Source organism: Protopterus annectens, chromosome 10.part0 (genome assembly GCF_019279795.1).
Source record: "Protopterus annectens isolate FY-2018-M chromosome 10.part0, PAN1.0, whole genome shotgun sequence".
NCBI classification, from domain to species: Eukaryota; Metazoa; Chordata; order Ceratodontiformes; family Protopteridae; genus Protopterus; species Protopterus annectens.
Window position 1 is genome coordinate 1,320,942,425 of NC_056744.1, and position 13,684 is coordinate 1,320,956,108.

Genomic DNA, 13,684 nt, shown 5'->3' on the forward strand with positions numbered 1-13,684 from the left:
CTATAGCTGTGTCTGTGTATATGCACACACATATATATATATATATATATATATATATATATATATATATATATGTGTGTGTGTGTGTGTGTGTGTGTGTGTGTGTGTGTGTGTGTGTGTGTGTGTGTGTGTGTGTGTGTGTACACATCCCGTAGGTGCACATATATATATGCAGTTATGACAGCTGTACAGATGTACACTTGTCTTTGTTGTTTCACAGAGTACAGTACATTCAAGGGTACTGTACATATGTACACAAAGTGACTGTCCCATTTGTTTTCAGTACTGTGGAATACCTGTAGTAAGATGTGCATTATAAACCCCATGCCACATGTATACAACCCAGATGGCTTAGTGGTGCATCCAGTGTCCTCAGTGTGCATGGTCCAGGGTTCAAGACCTGCAAGACTTGTTGATGTTGTCAACTAGGACTGAATAAGACACTTTTAAATGGGTGTAAATGTATTTCCGTGACAGTAAGCAGCGGGTACACTCAGGTAACAGACATGTACAGCTCACAGTACACTTGAAATGCCCTTCTTTGGAAATCCTGCTGATGTCATCCACCTACGAATACACCTCTGGGACTGCTATAACCCACTAACCTCCATGGTGTGTGCTGTAAGTGCGTAATGCTGTAGTGTGATAAACTAGTTTGGTAGGTGTTCTAATCCCAAACAGGCCAACTGTGTGTGTCTGTCTACCTGAGAAAAAAATTATGCTTTTTAGAGTATGCACACTCTTTACAATTCACATACTCACCTTTGGCAATCCTGCTGATGTCATCCAACCTAGAAATACACCTCTGGGACTGCTGTAACCCAGTATTCTGCATAGCGCGTGCTGTCACTGCATATTGCTGTAGTGTAATAAACTAGTTAGGTAGGTGTTCTGTTCCAAGACAGGCCAACTGTGTGTGTGTGTCTGCCTGAGAAAATAATAATGCTTTTTATAGTATGCACACTCTTTACAATTCACATAACCACATCTGGCAATCCTGCTGATGTCACCCACGCAGTAATATACCTCTGGGACGGCTGTAACCCAGTAATCTCTGTAGCTCATGTTGTAACTGCATAATGCTGTAGTGTGATAAACTAGTTAGGTAGGGGTTCTATTCCAAGACATGGCAGGTGTGTGTAGTTGACAGTCAGAGCCTGTGTGGAGGTGGCTGTGAGTGTCTAACCACTGGACATGTTGGGGAGCGGATTTTGTAGTTTTCCTGTATGGTGTCCGTATTATATGTCACAATGTCCACCTCACAAGGAGTACAGATGTCAATCAGCTAAGGGACTGTGTTGGCAAGCCATACCCCTACATCTGGCAAAAGGCCTGGTGAACAAAGTAGGCAACCCTACTATTACTCGGAATACATTCTGAACCCATGTGTCATACACAAACACACTTGCCTTGAATATCCTGCTATGTTTCTAGTACCCTGCACATTGATGACAGAAAGTAGGCGTGGTATGATTGCAGTGGGCGGCAGAGAGCAGCAGTACAATAGACACATAATTGTGGACAATGTGCCTTCACTATGTTCCCCACTGGATGCCTGCAACATATGTGGTGCCATCAAATGTGATCCACAGAGGCCATACAATGCCTTACACACGTGCCCTGTATGGATAGATGCCACTGACACCAGGGAATACATGTATCATGCTATCGATGCAGGTGCAGGGTCAACCTGCTGTCTATAAGCAGGTCCTGCCACACCAGGCCAGGATTGGCATATCTGAGGATAACAGTTTGTGTACACAACATGTGCCAGCCAAGCCAGGTACACTTGTACATGTCACTGTACATTATTGTGGGATGTGCACATCCCAGGCAATGTCCATGTCAAGGACTATCAAACACAGACACGGCATGCATTGCAAAGCAATGGCCATACACAATGGTAACCAGGATGACAGGACAGTTCATACAATACCCATCTGTGTGGTACATTGCAGACACTACACCCCTGTACCACACTGCACACCATTGTTGGGTGGCGTGGTGCCAAGGATTACCCCTCACCCAGCCTTGTACAGCCATCTTGCACAGCCAACCACTACACACCCATGAAGCAATGCACACATGCATGTCAGTACTGGCACCTTGTGTCTGCATGTGGGGTATGATGCTGCCAACTACAGTCACACCCAGTATAACTCCCATTAGCATACCAACTGATGTCAGACATGCTCACATGCCCTAGCCCATACAACCTCCGGATATCCCCTGTGGTGCATGTGGTACCTGTGCATTACTGCAGTGTGGCAAACTAAGTAGTTAGGAAGTGTATTTGTGGGCCTGGCAAAGTGTGGCAATGTGTCTGAGTCCCTTAGAGAATGTGGTTTTGTTGACAATGACATCCATTCATGTGAACAGCTATGTGTGCTACACCTAATGTATGTCTACTATATCTCTGTTGCAGATGTCACTCACCAGCACACATATATGTTCTTACAGCACACCAACATGTCAGATTTGTGGCACATGGAGTAACTGCATGCACTTGTAATAGTAATGGCTAGTCAGTGAGGGGTTTGAACTCCTGTACTGGTAGGTGTGTGACAGATAGGTTTTAGTCTCCAAGCCCTTCTCTGATGTACTTTGCCTCTATCTGTCCCTCCCAAACACTCTCTGGTGGATGTGGAGTTGTACACCTGCTCAGCAGCAGCTTGTACTTTGTAAGTGATGGTCATGATCAGGTGATGGCCTCTGCACCTATTGCAGTCCTCCTCTAGCTGACTGCATGTGGAACACTTGTGATGATGTTCCCATAGCCAATCGCATGGAAACACAGTACAATATCTAAGAACATCATGTTGGTTTTTGCCCATGACAGTCGCTGTGAGTGGAACCTGGATCTGATGTTTGGTAAATGGCATCACAGATGATATCTGGATATTCCTTAAACAACATACACAGTGGAAAATAGCCTAAAGACAGGAGGGTGATGTGCCAGACATGACTACAGCATGTAAGTGTAGCTATGTTTCATTGAGACTACTGCCAGTTTAGCAAGTTGTGTGTGGTAATGGCTATTCTGCATGTTTTAAAACTGACAAGACACTGCTCTGTTTGTGAGGGAACCCCCATCTGTAGGGCCATCTGTGGACTGGTCAATGTGTGGAACCATTTGTTTCCTGTGTTACTCACTGAACACACATCTGTGAACTGCAGAAGCATAGTGTGAGGACTGCAGTCAGTACATGGTGATAGTGATCAGAGTTACTGACATCACATCCCTGATTGGACATATGTCACATGAAACAGTGGTATGACAGTCACTGTCTGAGGTTCTCAGTGACATGCCAATATTGGGCCACTGTTCACAGCTGCAGTCACAAGTCTTCTACACTTTGTACAGATGGCATGCAGTATATATGCATGTGTTGTGCTCCCTCTGCAAATGTACACCATCTGTTGTGTTGGGTTGATGGTCGTATCTATGCATGCTGTTATAAGTAATCCTGAATGCTGTTGACTATTACTAAGCCATATCTGTGTTAAAACTGCAACACCATAGGCTGTATGGGTTTAGAGGTACTGGCAGAACCTCCTGTCCCACTTCAGCTGGCCATGACACCGGGCACCAGCACATCTGGGGCCCAGCATTGGACCTCCACCTCTGTTGGCTCTGCAACACCTTCTGGTGGAAACACCACTGAGGATGGGGCTTGTCCCCCCTGGGAGCAGGTCCAGACAGGAACTTGTCCGCTGTCGTGCAGTCCCGGACGTGGTGCATAGGGGGCTCAATAAGGGGTCTTGAGGCCAGATATGCCAGCTCGAGGGCAGAGTGTCACATTTACAGTGTGAGCCTGCCTCTCCTAGACAGCCCCCAGCACAGCCACCTTTGCGGCGGTTTTGGTGCAGTGGTGGCTATCCATGGCTGGGGACCTCTGTCCCACTGTTTTCATCTGGGGGCTCATGTACCCCATCCAAGGTGTATCCCCCCCACGTGTCATATACTGACCCTGTATGCTGTCTTGTCTGTCATCCTACTCAACCTATCCTCCAAGAGCATACCTACTCTCCTTCCCCCACATCCCATTCTCACCCTACGGAAACAAAAGGGCAGTCAGTTCCTAGAACATCATTTGCCCCATACATAGCTGTCCATTTCACACACATGTCCACTGGACACATGTAACCTTTTTAATATGCATCACAACATACTCCAGTTGTCCTCACCCCTGTCTCTCAGGCACATGATCCTGGTATGCACATGACTCCTAAAGGTTCCGGGTACACGTGATGCAGATGACCCCATTGTACACACAACACTACCGGTCCCTCTATGGTTACCCCATTTATCTTTTTCATGATGATGATGTCACACACAGCACCTTGCAAGAGTACTGTTCTCACATAATGATTGGACAGGAACTGTTGTGTTAATGTAAATAAAATGCACAGAGTGATGTATTTGGCCAATGTACAATTGTTTGCATGTATTAATGACACATGTCATCTGAGGGAGTCTTGATATTACATAGGACAACACTACTACATAATACAGGCATTCCTGGTGTTTCCCTTTTCATTCCTTTGTAATGCTTTGTTGTCACATGGGATTCTCTTGATATATCTATATATATGTATGTATCTATATCTGGACATAAACACACAGACATACATCTACATGATGAAATACATTTCCTATACCGTTGAATGACTGTGCTGGATGATATGTTTGTGATAACATCCAATGTCTGTATATCTGCCATGGCTTAGTAGTAAATCACATTAGCTGTGTGTGCAGGGTCCTGGTTTCGAGCCTTGCAGAGGCCGTTTATTTTGTTGCTGGGCAGAACAAAGCCGTTAGATACGGAGTGATTAAGGCACATTAAAGCAGTTGTGAGCAGGTGTGCGTGGGTTTGAGTGGAGCCAAGCAATGCTAACATCCGGTTTCAGTTTCTTATTCTCAGTTAGCCTCTACATTCCTTCACCAGTGTAATACTCACATACCGGTGGCCAAACAGGCTTACACCTGCTTGCTCCTGCAATTGCAAATGCACTGCATTTGGTGTTTGCCTCTGACACTCACACCCCTGGGTGGGAGTGAGGACTACGATATTACCTTGTGATGCCTATTACATAGGATTACATGCCTACAGTATCGGGAATGGCTGCCCATTAGGCGAAAGCATGCCGTTCGATTGTACGGAATTCGCGGCCTGTCCAGAGTTTGATTCATACTATTGGTGTGTTCCTCTTACAATCTGCACCTGTCTGGCTAATACATGGGAACTGACACTCTTCAATACAAACAAGTAATTGGGTTTTGGAACCCACATCCTTCAGCCGAGTCATGCTACTGCATACCTAAGATTCTATCATCTTTCTAAGGTTGTAAGTGGAATATGTGCTTTCTGTCCTATCAGATCTCTCAAACGATTGGGGACAAATATCAACTGAATCAGGGACACGTCATAACAACATCAGGGACACATTTAAAATATTAGTGCTATTATCCTGACACATTGACAAACTCAGAGCATATGAATTCATAAACATTTTCTGTGGTAAATGATGTTTATAACTCTTAATTGTTGTCATTATTCATTACGTGTAATTCACCACTTTTCCTCCAAAAGTCATTAGTTTTAGGAGGGATTAAGTGGGACAGAGTTAGAATTTGAGTCAAAATCAGGGACGTCCCTGGAAATCGGGGACAGTTCAGAGATATGGTCCCTATTTGTTCCCCCAATGGTTTATGTCCTGTCCAGTGGATTTGCTCTTAGGGGTTGAGAGGTATGGGTGTAAGCTATGCCCATTTTGGAATATTACTTACATCCCGGATTGGTCCTAATACGACTGCACCAGCCAACACCTGCACACCTAGGCCCATAATTGCATACTCACAGTTCCCCCACCTGCCCCTCCTCTACAGCACTCATCCTTACTGTGGGTGCAGGTGGGGTATAAACACACCACTACACACTGCCCACTCTCACGTGTTGGGACACATGTACATTGTGTCGACCCATGGGTTATCAGGCTTGCACAACCTACTGGTCCATGTACGTCTACAGCCTGGTTTGATGAATCATTACAGGGACTGACTCCAATGATCATTAATTTTTGGGTGTCCCACAAGGGACACTGACGTCTTTGTTTCAATATTAGACCTGGTAGGTCTCTCCCACTGGTAGTATCTTGCTGGTGGTCTAGGAAGCAGTGGTGTGTTTACTTTTATTGTGTGTCTGTATATTTCACCGGCCTAGGTGGGGGGGGGGGGTTGATGCTACGTGTTACACGTTTGTTTATTGGACCCCTCATGCCCATATGCACGGCCTGCGAACATATGTAATTTGTAACTGCTGTATCATATACTAGCTATATATATGTGTATATTTACAGTCACATATATATATATATATATATATATATATATATATATATATATATATATATATATATATGTAGATAGATATATGTATACATATATATATATATATATATATATATATATATATATATATATATAGATAGATAGATATATGTATACATATATATATATATATATATATATATATATATATATATATATATATATATATATATATACTAATTAATTCGCTGACCTCCATGAGGCAGTCCAATTTCAACCAGCCCATCCAATCCTGGCACGTCTGGATCCATAATTTCATACCCATAGTTCCTCCACCCCACCCAAGTTCAACATACACGCATACCATCCATTGTCCAGTTGCTATCGCAGCCATGACACACCTCCACACATTGCCCTCTCCCGAGCATTAGGGGCCCTACACGTATGTTGTCCCAACCAATGTATTCTCAGGCTCTCCCACAATTTAGTCCTTGAACATACATGCCCTTGCTTGTGTAATGGTCGGATGGTCAAACAGTCTATCAATTTTTGGGTAAAGTAGACTTAGCAGATCAACAATGTTACTCCCACTGGTAATATCCTGCCTGTGGTGTGAGTAGCAGTGCTTTGCTCACTCCTGCCCAGCTTGATATGACATACGTTGACAGCGCTATATAATATTGGGGTTGCTGTTGATTCCCTTCTTATTCCTTTTGTATGCTTTATTGTCACATCGTTCTTTCTTCATATATATATATATATATATATATATATATATATATATATATATATATATATATATATATATATATATATATGTATATATGTGTATATATATATATATATATAGTATATATCTGTACATACATTTCCTATGCTGCTTAGACCCACGCAAGCATATTCAGACTTGCTTACTGGTACTTATATATGTTTACTGCTGCTTATTTGTGCTTACACATGCATACTAGTGCCTTATTCATTATGACAGTGCCACTTTGATTGAATGACATTTAGTTAAATATCTCATGTGATACTCATGTCAGTTTTACAGCAAAACGACATTCATTCCACATGGAAAATTATATGTGCTATTGTTGGGCTCAAACCGTGAATGCCTGTTCGTTAGGCAGATGTTCTAAACATTACACTATTGACGTTCACGTCGATTCTGCATGTTTTTCTCTATTTGAATGATTTTGATGTGTAAGCTATGCTCGGCAGAGGGCAGCGACGCACAAACATGCTGCACTTTGCTTACACCTTCGATATTGCAGCAATTCAAATGTATAACAGGGACACGGGGAATCTAATTGTGAAAGTTCTAGGGCTGGGGCTCAACATTCCACTACGTGCTTGTATGTTTACTACTTAAATTTTATTTCACTGTTCGTGGACACTCTTGTATGCTTAGCATACATTTCGGTATCCAAGGACACTGAATTACTGACTTACTACTAGAGGCGGGCTCTACTAGTAAGCATAGTAGGTTGTGCAACTATTGGGGCATGTTTACGCCTCCATAGAGCACTTGTACACGCCCCCTGCACTCACACACATTTCCTGTGCACGTCGAGGGTGTGGTAGCGCACCCTCATACATATTCATATGGTGCTGCTGCACCATCTGTAGTGAGGATGTTCAGTGCAAGGCTAAAACTGTCCTTGTGCCGAGCTTCTTGAATCCCGGGGTCTGTTTTGTGTTCAAACTACAGATTTCTTTTGTTACATTGCTGACTGTGTGAACTTCATTCAAAACCTAGCGAAATTTCACTATTTGAGTAAGGTTATCTATTTATTATTACCACTACATTTAATCTATGTTTTATGTTGTGTTGGGATACCAAGCATTTCTGTATATTTTATGTGGCTTACTTGTGATGCACCCCTATGCATTCACTGTATCAGTCATACTCCCCTCTTTATTAAGCCATACACAAACTGTACCTATCAGTTTATCTGTGGAGTTATCAGAATTATAACTTAATCCATCATTCTTTTAGAAGAGACATGGAGGATTATGAGTGGGTCACCTATTATAACCTGTTTATTATGTTGAGACAAGGATGCCATGAAATTCAGTTCAAGAGTGAAGCTCAACAGCTGAATCTTGGCATCTATGTCAAGGACACATAATGGAAGGTTATGACTCTGGACCTGATCATTATGTTTTGTAGTGCATAGTGCTTTATCTGTTCCATGTATTAATAGTTACAGTCAAAAAAAGAAAAAAAATATAAGGCATTTAGCCACTTAGAGGGTGCTGTCAGAAAGGCAGTGTAATACAGTCCCTTATGTTTACATTCAGCTTCCCATGCCTCTAAGCTGACCAGAATTTCACATAATGTCCTGATTTTTGCCTCATTTGTTCGGTCTCTTCCTCATAAAGTCCATGTTTTTCAGACAAATCACAGAGGATTGAAATTACTGAATAATGGGATACATTTGAGTTTCAGAGTTCATCTCCTTCAAAGAACTTGCAGATGAAAATATATCCTGTTATTCTAGCTACTTTCTAAGTTTGTAAGAGGAAGGGATACCTTAGCAGTATGGACAGCAAGCAGAACCAAATCTTTTATTCTGCCACTGTCATTTGCTGGTCAATACTCGCAAATTTGACTACCTAGTATGAGACCTGACCTTAATAACATAAACAGGGTGTGCTTAACATTTGTTAAGGTTGGGTTTTGTGCCACTGCATCTTAACGATTTGTCTGTTTCCAAATATGGGAGCATAATCACCATACTTCATGTATTTTATCAGTTTTATAGCTCTCTCCATTCTCCACCACTGTTCTTCTAAATTATGTTATACCCCATGTAATTCTGCATTTTTTGCTCTTCTGCTAAATCATTATATAACCTATCTAGTGCTGGATAAATACCTGGTCATGATTGTTCATAATCATTGACCTAGGTATTGGCTGCTATTTTGCTAAATTTTTATATAGCCTCTTTAATGCTGCATGATACATTTGGACATTTCACTTTATAATTATTACCATTCCTTCCATGCATTATGTAACATCATTTTTTGTCTTAATAACCATTTGCATTATGGCTATCAAAATCACTAAATTATTGTTTACATTATTTTATTACACTACAGTACTCTATTAATCTTGAATTTCATATACATGAATTATTTGAATTAAATCTCTATTATATTTAGTGTACAAACTACTAGCAGAATTCTTTATTATTACTGGTGGTGGTAGAAATAGTTGTAATTATAATGCTAATAATGATAGCAATGTACATGCCTGTCTTCTCTTTTGTGATAGCTAATAAATAAACTGTTATAATCAAGCTATGGTCTGTACTGCAAATATTATTAACTTAATCTTTTATTATATGCATTATTCAGTGAATATAAATGTAGCTGTTCTCATGAGGACTCTGCTAAAATGGATTATGTTCAGTGGATATTTCTCAAACTTTATTAATTAAGTAAAATCTCACTCATTTGAACTTTCCTATTGATTTATTAATGTCCATTTCTTATTCTCTACTGCTACATTGAATATCTACAATCCTAACTAAACTATTATTGGCTATTTTGCCTTATACTTGGCAATCCTCCTATGTGTATTTTTACCAACATATTCATATTTTCTCTTCACTTGTGAAATGAAAACTGAATTTGGCTTTCGTGACCAACAGAATTGTGACATACCTCAGTACCAAAATTTTGAATTATTTTCAAAATGAATGTTAACATCGGTCAGTATAATCTTTCTCTGCATCCCTTGCACTCAGATTTATAAAGAAAAAAATGATTAAAATTAACTGTACCTGTATTTTTCAGTTTTTGTTAGAAGGTATGCTTAGGCTATAAGAAGCTTATAGATGACAATGACTAGTTGATAAAAGCAGTATGGTTCAACTGCAATTACAAAAAGTCTCTGCATTATTGCACTTTTTGTTACATACAGGTACCATATGGTGAGCCAAAGAACGTTCCGTGTTTGCATGGCTGATGGCTGGAGTAATGACATTCCACACTGTGAAGGTATGTACATGTATTCTGTAAATATATTTTCCAGCTTATGCATCTGGCATATTTTACTGAAACTACATTTAGTTTGAATGCTTTTAAAAAATCAAAATGTATGAATTAAAGAATATTGCAAACATGTTCATGTTTTCCAATGATCTAATCTGATATTGGATATCAAGTTAATGCCTGAGCTGCAGTAAAAGAGACATTGTAGTTTTCACACTCCAGTAAATAAATAAATACATATTTTCTCTCTTCCATTTTTTTGACATTTTCTCACTATTTTTGCTAAGTATGGTTGCCATCTGATTTAACAATTTCTGATTTTATATTCTCTTGTCTGTATCTTAATTTTAGTGGTAGGCAGTGCATATACAGTTTGGTATTTCTCTCTCATAACTTTTCATTAGTTAGTACATTTTCATGCAGCTGAATTATGCATATCCCCAACCTTATGTTAATGTATATCCCCAACCTTATGTTATAATATCTTTGCAAAAGTGATATGGAAAGTGTGATGCCCCAGCACTGGCCCAGTAATCAAGGAGGCTCAATCCTCACCATTGACAACAGTGGAGGACGTAGACACTGGGAGGATGACAAGTACACACACACGGTAAAGTGCAATTTCCCTTAAGAGCAGACAAAGACCACAGTCAGTCTGAAGATGATTTCTCCCTCTTTCTCCAGATCCCCAATAAGACTCCCCATTGGCACAGCTATAGAGTTGAGATCTCAGCTGAGTAGCCAAGCCGAGACCTCCAGCACCCTCTCTCTCCAATCAGTTCTTCGTGTCCCTGCCCAAGTAGTTGGCATACACACAGTCTTTGAGATTTGATTTATACACATATACACACACACACATGGGAAAGGCTGGCACAGGTTTACTTGCTATGCCCCCTTCTGCCCAGACTATAAGGTAGTTTGGACTGCCACCAGCCACTCCTTATCAGCTACTTTAAGGCCCTTAACAAAGGATGTCCAATCTTACTGTGTAGTGTTACTTTTAATCCAGATTTATTTTTTATTTGTTTATTTATGTATTTTATTTTAGATTTGTTAACCGGGATAGTCCGACTGGATACATGTCCATTTTCAGTGGAAGCCCAGGGAGAAAAGCTCCAAGTTAGTAACATACAGTTTAAACACAAAGGATACAAATTATACACAGTTTACAGGCTCCAGTTGAGCAAATAAGTAAGATATCATACATTTTTTATATAAAGTTGACAAATTTGACTAAGCAAGGTAACATAATATGTGAGTATAGAGGAGGAGCTAGTTGGTTTTTGAACAGGGACATTGCCAGTGCATTTTATAGTATTGGTTGAGACTTTTTTTGAACTGAGTAAGAGAAAGTTTGAGAGTGAGATCAGCAGGAAGAGAGTTCCAAGTTTTGCCACAGAGTTAGCCAACAGAGAGTCCCCAGCAGCGTTGCTGCTTTTGGATGTCTGAACCAGCAATTTATTAGAGGAGCAAAGTGACCTCTGGTTGCTGTAGGGGTTGATGATATTTTTTAGTGCAGGTGTTTTGTCAGGGTGATTAAGAACTTTATGGGTGATTATAAACTGCTTGTACTGAAGTAGGCTAGGCTATTCTAGCCACCCCAGATGATTTAGGTTGAGACAGTGACGGGTCCTATAGGCCATGCCTGTAGCAAATCTAGCGATATGGTTGTAACAGCTAGCGAGTTTGCTAAGAGTGTACTTGTTCAAGTTAGTGAGTAGGGGGGAAGCATAGAGAAGTGTAGAGAGTAAATGGGAGTGAGCAATAGCAGTCCTAGCAAATGGAGTAAGGAAAGGTTTGATCTTATAGAGGGACCCAAGTTTTTTGTTAATGGTTTTGATAGTTTGATTGACATGGATATCGAATTTAAGGGTAATGTCTGTTGTGATGCCTAAGAGTTTGGTGTGCACATCTGGGGATATAATTGTGCCATTATTGGATTTTATGGTAAAGAGTGGTGAGGAAGACATACACGTGGGGGAGAAAAGTAGCAACTTAGTTGTGTTAGGGTTTAAAATGAGCTGACGGTTAGAGAACCAGTTTTCAACTATATTGAAAGTATTCTGGGTTAGTGTCATAAGATCTGTCTGGGAGGTGCAGATTAAGGTGGAGTTGTCTGTGTATTGAATGCAGGTATCATTGGGGATGACAGTGGGTGTGTGACAGGTAGAAGGGTTGATAGTTTATCCTGCCATAGGACGACTTATTGCCTACCACCCAGGTAAGAATGAAACCATTTAAGGGCACATCTATTTACTGACAATGTCTTTAGGGTGTGGATGAGTAATTGGTGGTTGACCATATCGAAGGCCCTGGAGAGATCTAAGAAGAGGGCTGAGGTTAGCTTGTTATTGTTTCAGTTGTGATTAATGGTTTTAGAGAAGGATAGGAGGGCTGAGGTGGTGCTATGGTTTGGCCTAAATCCATGCTGAGAGTTAGCCATCAGTTTGTTCTGAGTGAGATAAAGCATAAGTTGTTTATGGGTACATTTTTTCCATGATTTTGGCCAGTTGTGACAGTATGGCTATGAGTCTAAAGTTTGACAGCTCAAGTGAGCTACCTCCTTTATGGAGAGGAATTATGTGGGATATTTTCCAAATGGAGGGGATGGTGGCTTCAGACAAGGTTCGGTTAATAATAATGGAGATGGGGTATGCGATGGCATCTGCTGCTTTTTGCAGATACTCTGGTGGAAGGAGATCAGCTGCTAGAGTAGTTGGTTTTAATTTATTAATTAGAGATCTGATAAATGATGTAGAAACAGGCTGGAAGTTAAAGGAGAGTGGGGTACTGGCTGTAGAAGAATTTGGGTTAGAGCAGCTGGGTGCCATTTGGCTAGCTAGGGATTGGATAGTTTCTGTGAAGAAACTATTAAAAGTATTTGCAGTTTCCTCAGGGGATTTTAGGTTACAAGCTGACAGGGTCAGAGTAGAGGACTGTCTTGGGAAGAGCAGTTTGTTTATTTCTGCTCAAAACTTTTGGGGTTTGTTTTGATGTTTTTGTTGAAGATAGTGGTAGAAGTTTTTTTTTATCTAGTATAATAGATTTTTTTGTATCATTCCTTAGCTGTCGGAATCTAAGTTGGGTTAGTGGGTCTTTTGAGGTACTCCATTTGTCCCATGCTTTATTTCTAGCTATGATTTTGGACTTGGTCTCTTTTGAGAGCCAGGGGGCAGATTTTGTTTTGGTTCTAATGGAGCAAGCAGAAGCATGGGAATTCAGAATAGTAAAGAATATGGAATTAAATTATGCTACTGCATAATCCAGTGGAAGTTGCTTTAGGATAGACCAATTTCAAGCCTTAAGTTCATTCTGAAAATTGGTGGTGTTGAAGTTCTTATTATTTCTAAT

General features: G+C 40.6%; 1 protein-coding gene across 1 annotated transcript in view; it reads left to right on the top strand.

The window, feature by feature from the left end:
* LOC122814274 (complement factor H-like) overlaps positions 1 to 10,737 on the top strand; it is a 542,961-nt gene extending 532,224 nt beyond the window's left edge. The window contains exons 4-5 of the mRNA XM_044086867.1: positions 10,263 to 10,339; positions 10,685 to 10,737. Of these exons, the coding sequence (XP_043942802.1) occupies positions 10,263 to 10,339; positions 10,685 to 10,737 (130 nt within the window). The remainder of the gene's footprint in view (positions 1 to 10,262; positions 10,340 to 10,684) is intronic.
* The last annotated feature ends 2,947 nt before the right edge of the window (positions 10,738 to 13,684 follow it).